The sequence below is a fragment of the Lycium ferocissimum genome, chromosome 9 (assembly GCF_029784015.1).
Source record: "Lycium ferocissimum isolate CSIRO_LF1 chromosome 9, AGI_CSIRO_Lferr_CH_V1, whole genome shotgun sequence".
Lineage (NCBI taxonomy): Eukaryota > Viridiplantae > Streptophyta > Magnoliopsida > Solanales > Solanaceae > Lycium > Lycium ferocissimum.
The window spans coordinates 57,779,362-57,788,935 of NC_081350.1; the positions used below are offsets into that span (position 1 = coordinate 57,779,362).

The 9,574-nt window shown below is 37.2% G+C and overlaps 2 protein-coding genes across 4 annotated transcripts; one reads left to right on the top strand and one right to left on the bottom strand.

The window, feature by feature from the left end:
• Positions 1–242: 242 nt before the first annotated feature.
• LOC132031365 (uncharacterized) lies at positions 243–4,667 on the top strand. The gene is made up of 3 exons (XM_059421297.1): positions 243–738; positions 1,830–1,952; positions 2,819–4,667. Exons 1-3 carry the CDS (start codon positions 370–372, stop codon positions 4,370–4,372), a joined length of 2,046 nt encoding a protein of 681 aa, XP_059277280.1. The 5' UTR covers positions 243–369; the 3' UTR covers positions 4,373–4,667.
• Positions 4,668–5,392: 725 nt separating this feature from the next.
• Positions 5,393–8,530, bottom strand: LOC132031366 (NEP1-interacting protein 1-like). 3 transcript variants are annotated; one of them, XM_059421300.1, is made up of 5 exons: positions 8,181–8,530; positions 7,325–7,476; positions 6,810–6,857; positions 6,496–6,660; positions 5,393–5,697 (listed from the first exon to the last, which is right to left on the bottom strand). In XM_059421300.1, exons 1-5 carry the CDS (start codon positions 8,341–8,343, stop codon positions 5,575–5,577), a joined length of 651 nt encoding a protein of 216 aa, XP_059277283.1. In that variant the 5' UTR covers positions 8,344–8,530; the 3' UTR covers positions 5,393–5,574. The 3 variants fall into 3 exon arrangements, with proteins under 3 accessions (XP_059277283.1, XP_059277282.1, XP_059277284.1); XM_059421299.1 differs by having other exon boundaries at positions 6,774–6,857; XM_059421301.1 differs by lacking the exon at positions 6,810–6,857.
• Between the last annotated feature and the right edge of the window lie 1,044 nt (positions 8,531–9,574).

Sequence of the window (9,574 nt, forward strand, 5' to 3'; positions counted from 1 at the left end):
AAAGATTAACAAGTTTGGCAAAATACATTTTCAACCCCAATTTTCTTAATCCCAAATTTAATTAGGTTTTGACTTAATGTGGTCCCTACAAGTCACCTTTAGTAATTTCCAAACTTAAACGACACCTTCAGTTAATTCTTCCACGTAACATGGTCCTTACCTAAAAACCTCTAACCGAACCAGTAGTATATCTAGTTAAAGAAAGGTAAGAGTGCTTCCTCTTCCTTGGTCACAAACCAGAAAGAGATCATAAAATCCGCCCCACCCCATAACGCCTTCTTCCCCGCCCCTCCTCCGCTGTCGTACTCATGTACTTAGCTCACAGAGAGAGAGAAAGAGATGATTAATGGTTGAATCTGTGCATCGAAGATGATGAACATCACTCCCAACGAAGTAGATCTCTTCCAGAAACCGCAAACTACTCGCAAAACTCTTCGCAGGAAGAAAACGAACAACTTCACCGCTGCCGGAGTGAAGTTGCGGAGAGACATTGGAGGAACTACTCCTAATGCTAGAAGGAGTAGTAAGCCTGAAACTCCTCTACTTCGATGGAAGTTCAACGACGATAAGGATAATAATATTCAAGAAAACAATGCTTCTTCTATAAAGGAGGAAGAGCTTGATCGGAAATGTAGTAGTAGCCGGAATGTTGTGGTTTCTGCTAGGAAGTTAGCTGCTGGATTGTTTAGGCAGCAGTTGTTGCCCGAGGTCAACCATGGTCACAAGTTAGGGTTTCAGGTATTTTCACCATAATTGATTTATTTTTTTGGTTGCAAATTTAGGGCTTTTGTAATTTGGTTGTTGCTACATTGCATTAGTTACTCCCCGTCTCAATTTGAGTGTCTTAGTTTGACTGGACATGGAGTTTAAGAAACAAAGCCAGGCTTTTGAATCTTGTTGTGGTCATAAATTAAAGTGTGTATAATGTACTAAAATGTACTTTGAATCTTGTGGTTTTAAACTTGTCAGGTACGATGTTTGAGCTGTGTAACTTACTAAATATAGAAAGAGGCATTTTTTAAGACAGACCAAAACGGAACACTTAAATTGGGGCGGAGGGAGTACTTGCTTTGTCCCAGTTTAATTTTGTGGATCTAAGCTATTTGCTAGCGTTTACATTATAAGGTACATTGACTTGGCATATTGATGAATTTAATAAAAGTATAAAAGCATTATGCTTTGGGTAGTTACGAGTAATAGAGAAATATGGAATCATGTTACCTTATTCAAAAAAAAAAAAAAAAAAAAAAAAAAAAAAAAAAAAAAAAAATAGAGAAATATGGAATCATTTCAGTATTCTATTCTTTCTTCTCGATTGAGATTTATCCTTTTAGACCCTTTGGTATAACTGATTGTCAATTAACACAAAGCAATATATGAAATTTGGATTTTTCTAATGTATAGTAATTGATTCTTATCTATTAGCTTGCTTTTACATTAGTTAGATTACTGCTCACTGATTTGGCATTTTGATGAATTTGGTCAATGCAATTATGTTTTGGTAATTAGGAATAATGGAGAAAATTGGAATATTTAGTCTATTACTTCTCTCCATTGAGAATTGTCTCTTTCGGTCACTTTCGTGCAATTGGGGAGTACTTTCATGCTGCTTTCTTTAACTTTTCCAATTCTTGGATTTGTCGATCTTCCATTTTGTACTGCTGTAAAAGCCAGCTTTTGGGACCAAAACCATGGCCTTTTATGCCCATACTTTATTACCTTAGAGTTAGAGCAACGAGCAACTTAGAGGGTGTTGTGTTGTTGTAGATCCCAAGTTGACAGGGATTGTGCACCACTTTGGAATTATAATTTTTCTTTCTTCCACGCAGGCTGGTCGGGTTGAGATGCCCTTTCATTTTCATCATCGTAGTAAAGTGCACAGCTCTCTCATTAATGATCCAGTGCAGAGTCCTCGATCTGTCTTTGGTCCAACAAATGGCCTTTTCCACAAGGTATGTGACTTTTTTCTTAAGATGTTCTGATGTGACTTTTTTCTTAAGATGTTCTGAGTCTTTCGTTACTATCTAAGATACTTAGATGGGGAAGTCCTAGATTTTTTAGGGCCCAGGGACATAGTCCTATACAATGTAGTAGGTGCAGAGAAACGAGATCGCCCCATATATTAGGGGGACATAATTTTCTCAAAATATTATGAATGCTGTTTTTGCTGTCTTAACCCTTACATATGGACATCATAGAGTTGTCGGGAATATGGATCTATGCGTGGTAGAATCCTCTTCTATTGGAGGGATGTAGTTCTCACAGAATGGCTAAATATTGTCTTAACTGTCTTAGCCCTTTATACGGGTAAGTCATGGAGTTGCCTGCGACATGGTCCTTTACAATGTAGTAGGTGCAGGAAATGAGGCTCCACTTATATTGGAGAAATCCTAGAGTTATGGCATATATATTCTTGTGGGATGGACTAGATGCATGAAAACGAGGTTTTAAGAGTCAAGACTCTCGGTCGTCATTATTATGCAAAAACTTTTCTGAATACTTTAATATTTGAGATATTTAAGACTCTTGATCATAGAATTTAAACACTATAGTCTTCTAATTTTTTTGTTTCTGTTTTTCTTAGCTAACTTTTTTCATGCTTTTTACAGTATTTTTCCACGTATTTTATACTGCTTTGAACTGTTTGTCCTTGTGCCGAGGGTCTACCGGAAACAACCTCCCTACCTCCCGGTAGGCTAAGGCCTGCGTACGCTCTACCCTCCCCAGACCCCCACGATGTGGGATTTCACTCGGTATGTTGTTTTTGTTCTTGTTGTTTTTCTTAGCTAACCTTGTTGCAATTTTCTATATAATGTAGCCAGAACCCTCGCTTCAGTTTTCCCATTCTGCTATGGAGGGGTCGACAAAGTGGGATCCAGTTGGCTGGACAACTGCGGTGGAAACAAAGAAGACATATGGCTATCAGAAGGTTCTTGATCAACAAGTGAATACTGCTTCAATGATTTCTTCTCTCGAGGCAGAACTAGAGAGTGCTCGTGCCCGAGTTCATCAGCTTGAGATGGAGCGGCAGTCATCGAAAAAGAAACTCGAACAGTTTTTGAGGAAACTTAGTGAAGAAAAGGCTGTGTGGCGGAGCAAAGAGCATGAGAAAATTCGTGCAATTGTGGATGACATGAGAGCTGACTTCTCCCGAGAGAGGAAAAACCGAAAGAGGCTGGAAATAGTTAATTCCAAATTAGTTAATGAGTTGGCTGATGCCAAGTTAGCAGCAAAACGCTATTTGCAAAATTACGAAAAAGAAAGACAGGCTAGGGGGTTGATAGAAGAAGTGTGCGATGAATTGGCCAAAGAACTTGGAGAAGACAAGGCTGAGGTTGAGGAATTGAAGAGGGAATCTTTTAAGTTCACAGAGGAAGTAGATGAAGAAAGAAAGATGTTGCAGATGGCTGAGGTTTGGCGTGAGGAACGGGTTCAGATGAAACTAGTTGATGCCAAGGTGATGATTGAAGAGAAGTATTCCCATATGAACAGGTTAATTGGAGAACTAGAATCATTTCTAAATTCTAGAGATATGAGTTTGGACGTGGAGGAGATGAAAAGAGCTGAGCAACTCCAAGAGGCCGCTGCTTCTGTGAATATTCGTGATATTAGAGAACTCACTTATGAACCTGCAAATCCAGATGATATTTTCGCCATTTTTGAGGACGGTCATTTTGTTGAACCTGATGAAAGGGAGATCCAGCCATGTACTGCATATAGTCCTGCCAGTTATGCCTCTAATCGTCGCCCTCTCAGTCCAGATGGTGGTGTTTACAACTTTAACAGATATTCTCATGCATATGTCAATCAGAGTGATAATTTAGAGGAAGAGGGAAGTGACTGGGAAACAGTGACCCATCTTGAGGAGCAAGGCTCTAGTTATTCTCTTGAAGGAAGTATTTCATCTGTCAACAAGAATTGCCGGTACAGCAATGTATCAAGAAGTAGAGCAGACTCAGAGGGAATTGCTGATGATGGCACAGCGGTTACAGATATTAGTGAAGTATGTTCTGGACCAGCTCGGCAACTTACAGAGGTGTCATCTTTATCTAAGCTTTGGAAATCACGCCCGAGTAATGGAGACAATTTCAAAACAAATTCACATGAAGGAACTAATGGGACGCTGTCAAATGGAAGGCTGTCTAATGCGGCCATTCCGACTCCAGATCATGGTTCGAGTAAAGGTGGCTCTGACCTCGGCCAGGAGTGGAGTTCACCTGAGTCGGGCAACTCGCAAATAACACGTGGGATGAAAGGGTGCATTGAATGGCCACATAACTCTCAGAAGAAAAGCTTAAAAGCAAAGTTATTGCAGGCAAGAACAGAGAGCCAGAAGGTCCAGTTGCGCCAGGTCTTGAAACAGAAGATCTGAGAGAGAGTTCTGAATACATGTGCTTGAAGACTCCTGTCAGCAGGTGTATCAGTAAAATTAAACAGAATTCATCAATATTTTTGAGAATAGTCTGATCACTGGAACTTCTCAGAGAATCACATGTCTATGTAACGATAAATAACTCTTTAGTCATAGTTATGTAAGAGTTTAGTGTAATTTCAAAGCTGTATTATTTAGTATTCCTTTATAGCTTATCTGGCCATTTATTCACCTATACACTGAGGACAGAAGTTTCAGTGATAAGGACAGAACTATGCATTGTTGCTTCACTTAATTCCTCTATGAAAGGCCTTCACAAGGAAGAGGCTGCAAAAAAAGTAAGAAGTAAAACAAGAAAAAGAAAGGCATCCGTACAATTCATGGAAAAGTTTTATCATGTGGAAGGAAATAGTAGCATATTTATTGCTAACTTTAAAATTGCCTGACCAAAGTCTTTTTTAGCTCATTTATAGTGCGTACACTCAGAACTCCTTTACCTATGCTAACCATTTCTTGGCTATGGCAAGCCTGTTTTTGTGGGGTCATACGCCCCTTATCTTTGTCAAGACAGAAACCTCAAATGAAAAGTACATGCTGTGATGTCATTTCAAGGGAATATACAATTGCGTCAAGCATCCATTGATTTCGAGCTCCATTGAGGCAAGTAAATGCTTTTATCTAGCGTCTTCACTCTCATGATATTAGATGGTCTAATATGGACTACCTAGCTAAGAATTTTCGGAAAAATATAGTCACAATCAGGGGCAGAGCCAGGTAACTGTATATACAAGGTTAAAAATAGTTTTTAGGTATATATAGTAGGTGTTGAATCCCCCCTAGCTTCTTCTTGTATTTACTTCATATTTTTGAACCGCCTTGGTGAAAATCCTGATTTCGCCACTTATCATAATGAGAAACGAAGGGAAAAGCAAACCAGAAAACAGGAAGAAGAAAAATGACTCATAACATATAGTAGGAAGGGAAGCTAATAACTGAGAATGGTTTTGCTCAACAACAATAGAGTTTCAAAGGGAAGAACATTGGTTCCATTCATTTTCAAGTTTTGATGGATGAACAATTTACATTTTGTAAGCAGGTTACTTGCAGAAACAACTGCAGCATTTTCTCTCCTTTAGGATTTAGTAGTATTAATCTATGTTGTTCCTCAGATTGCTTTTATCTCCCCAGTTAAGAGCGTACAATCAAATTTCTACTCTACAAATTGGGCAGCTTCCATGTCTGAATAGCCACTCATCTATGCATTGTGTGTGGAATGAATGTTTACAACTTGGTAGCAACCTTGCAGAGTCCCCATCCTTGAAATCCTACACCACAATAAAATTGCACAAATTACTTATTGCCTCACAAAAATGTTGGTTTTCATGGTATACACATTTGGATTATAATTTTAACTTTTATATACTTACCATGTAAACAATTTATCCGCTATCAGGTCACTTAATTGGCTATAGGTAATTGATCATAGTAAGTAGAATTAGTAACCTAGAAAATAATGCAGACAACCTACTAGAACAAATTCAAGTACACTTAGGGATCGTTTGGTTGCTTGGTAGGAGGTGATTACTCATGTACTAAGGTGCCGTTTGGACATGATTTGAAACCATGGTTGAAACCCCAAATCATGCCTTCTTGGATGATTTGGGATTTCATCCGTGGTTTGAAACCATGAGATGAAATCGCATGTCCAAACGCCTACTAAATCCTGCATAACTTGTACCACGTTTGGTAGCATTTTTTTTTGCTATGTATAAAATTCAACCCACCTAATATGGTGTTTGGTTAGCTATTAAAATCCCGCACAACTAATATGTATAAGATATAAGAAAATCTATCTATTATTTTTATACACGATAGAAGATAGTATAACTAATACATGAATAACTAAACCCTACATAACTAGTCCATGTATAACTAATTCATCAACACGATTGTGTAAACATTCTTTACACTAAAGAGCAGCCCGGTGCACTAAGCTCCCGCTATGCGCGGAGTCCGAAGAAGGGCCGGACCACAAGGGCCTAATAAACATTCTTTACACTAGTATAAGTAAAATCCAGTGGATTACTAATGAAGGGTAAACAACAGGCTAATTAGTTGCTAACCTGCAGGCAAATTGCACAAGTGACCTCTTGAGATTCACTGCAGTTATTCACTGAACAGAAATTGTACTTTGGCAGCTTCTCTATGACCTCTTGAGACAACCCTTTGGTTGCATTAATATCAAAGATGTCAGATATTTCCCTCAAACTTGACTCCACAGTACTAACCTGAATTTCAAGAAATGCATAAATAAATTAATTAGGTAAGGCATCTTATAATAACCCCAAAATACTCTTCTTGAATGGAGTTGATATATAAAGTTATAGGCATCATTTCTTACTTGCCACTGATAAGCTTTGAGAACTGCTGGACTCACCCACTCCATGAATACCTTTCCATCTACTAGACTGCATACAAGTGCAACCTGTAAAATTTGGACATCATCAATTTCTCCACACTACTAAAAAAAGGGATTTTTTTATTTTTGGCCCGTCGGCCGAAATTACCGGCGCTAGTCAAAATATACAAACCTATATTGTATGTATATTTATGTATGCTATATGTATATTTATACTTAATATACAAAACATATACATTTACTGCCTATTATTATTTGAGTGGTCCAAAAATGTAACTATTAGAAGTTAGCTATGGACAAATTTTGTAGCCAAACAACAAAATTCGTCGCTAATCCTATTTAGTGACGCAGTTAAAAAAAAAAAAATTCTATTACCTATGAGCAATTTAGCAAAAGATTAGTGATGAAATTTGTAGCTAATTCCAACTTTTTTAGTGCCTTTTTCCTTTAATATCTTTAAAGAAAATGTTGATTTTATTAATTAATTACAGGCTTCTAAATTCGTACACTGTCATAACACAAAACTTAATTACCTTAGAAAATGGCTCTCCATTAACTATAAGTTCCACTAATTGTACAGTTGTAATAGCTCCGGTCACAGCACCTACTGCTGCCCCTCTTAGAAGCCCTGTTTCTGTTGTCTGCCCTTTGAGTGCTCCTGTTAGTATCCCTACTGTAGCTCCTCCTGATTTTCCCAATACAAAAAAAAAAAAAGTTGACCATCATTAATGAATTAAAGATTCAAATTCAACCGAATCCAGTAATTTTGACACAAATCGCAAATATATGTATATAGCATAAATTACTAAAATTTCGACAAATATTAAGTTTGAATCCATAATTTTAAAAATACAATCGATTCAATGGTAGAAACTTAAAGATTGAGCCCGTCAAGTTTAAATTCTGGATTAAGGTCCAGTGTTATGACAACAATTATGTCGCTTGAATTCTTTAGAAATGTCGTCCTCAAGTTTAAGTTTTGGATTAAGGTCAAGTGTTATGAAAAAATAATGTTTCTTGGATTCTTCAAAAATGTTGTCATCAAGCTTAAATTCTGGATTAAGGTCCCGTGTTATGAAAAAAATTATATTGCTTGGATTCTTCAAAAATGTTGTCACATCATAGGTAGAATAACAAGATCATTTCTCAAAACTCAAAGTTTCATATCTAAAGTGAGTCTTGATCAAGAAACTACCCGAGTTTTAGCTGGTTTAGCTTACGATATGTTTGGAAGCCCTCGGCCAAACGAGCATTTTACAGAGAGCCGAGACCCGTGTCGGATCCTCCAAAAATACTCTATTGTTGGAACGTCCAACACCACCGTTCAAAATACTTTTTAAGAGTCCCAACAATATATAGGAAAAAAAGAAGGAAGAAAGATGCACATACCTAAAGCAAGAACGCACATAAAAAGAGCCCAAACAGCATTCTTTATGACCATCAACAAAAGGCCAGAAGAAAAGCCAGCAAATCTGAGGAAAACCCAAGTGAAAACACAGTCCTTACTCTTTACTAGTAAACTCTGAATGCAAGAAAACCAATTATTTGTCATTGAAAGATGAGTAGTTTAACCAGACAGATAGGGCATTGAAGAGAATAAAGAAGTAGAATTAGAGAGTTAAATTTTCACGAAGATCTTTTGTCAAAGAACAAGAGAGTAGTTAAAATTAAAGGCAGATAAAGGGGTGCATTTATAGACAAAGAGGAAAATGCATTTAGAGCTTAGAGCTACCACTCACGTGCTAGTTTTAACTATTAGGGTAGATGGGATAAGAATAATAATTTCAGGATAAAATTAGGAGCGGAGCGAGTAAGGGGTAAGGCAAGAGTTCATTCAAATCCTCATCGGTGAAAAATTACATTGTATACACATGGTTAATTTTTTTTTTTTATATGTGTATATAGGATATGTTGAATCCCCTCGGCTTCTTCGCGTGTTTACTTCCTTATATTTTTAACCCCCTTAATAAAAATTATTGCTCTGCCTGGACAAAATGTGAGTATTTTGTCCTGCGTTAGGGGGTTAGCTATCCCATATAGAAGGTGGGATAACTAATCTCATGAAATATCATTTTCTATCTCATCCCACTAATCAAACAATCCTTATAGTACTAATTTTCAGGGCTTTTACATGCTCCTTCCATTTCAGTTAATGTAGATGTGATTGATTGGCCACAAAATTTAAGAAAAAAAAAATATGTATAAAACTTAGGACAGGAATAATCCGGTGCACAAAACATCCCGCGTTAGTAGGGTACGAAAAAGGTGACATCCCAGGAGTGTGATGTAAACAACCTGCCCTATCCTAATGCCCGCTTCCGCGATTCGATCTCGTAACAAATTAAACTTTTGATATAAAATATGCCACAGACATTCTTTTAGTTATAAAATGGCCAAATAGATATGTAGCCCCTTAAACTTGTCAAAATTTTCCGTTTTGGCACTACTAAAGTTTGTTCCTATTGGACACTTTAAAAATACTCAAAGTGTACCTATTAAACACAAAATGCTGATGTGGCAAAAAAAAGTGCGTTCCCAACTGCTCTTAGGCGCGTGAATTCATAAAAATAATACTATATTTTTCTTTTTTAATAAAAAATTCACATTTTCTGGTTTCTGTCTAGCCGCTCACAGATGCCTATTGCCTTACGATTGGCCACCGGGTACCGTCCTTCTTCTTCACTTAATTTTTCTGCTCCTAACTAAACTTTTGTCTTTCTTCTCAAATTCCTTTTTTGTAATTACACTTCACCTCAAGAAAAAAAGTTTAACCGGGAAAAGGT

What these genes read in the sequence shown, in the direction of transcription:
- LOC132031366 (XM_059421299.1), bottom strand. Translation starts at nt 8,343, where the DNA reads ATGACAAATAATTGGTTTTCTTGCATTCAGAGTTTACTAGTAAAGAGT. An exon ending in TATGTGCGTTCTTGCTTTAG is followed by an intron (nt 7,477 to 8,180) that starts GTATGTGCATCT and finishes TGGGAAAATCAG; the next exon opens with GAGGAGCTACAGTAGGGATA. An exon ending in ATGGAGAGCCATTTTCTAAG is followed by an intron (nt 6,858 to 7,324) that starts GTAATTAAGTTT and finishes CAAATTTTACAG; the next exon opens with GTTGCACTTGTATGCAGTCT.
- LOC132031365 (XM_059421297.1), top strand. Translation starts at nt 370, where the DNA reads ATGATGAACATCACTCCCAACGAAGTAGATCTCTTCCAGAAACCGCAA. An exon ending in GTCACAAGTTAGGGTTTCAG is followed by an intron (nt 739 to 1,829) that starts GTATTTTCACCA and finishes TCTTCCACGCAG; the next exon opens with GCTGGTCGGGTTGAGATGCC. An exon ending in CAAATGGCCTTTTCCACAAG is followed by an intron (nt 1,953 to 2,818) that starts GTATGTGACTTT and finishes TATATAATGTAG; the next exon opens with CCAGAACCCTCGCTTCAGTT.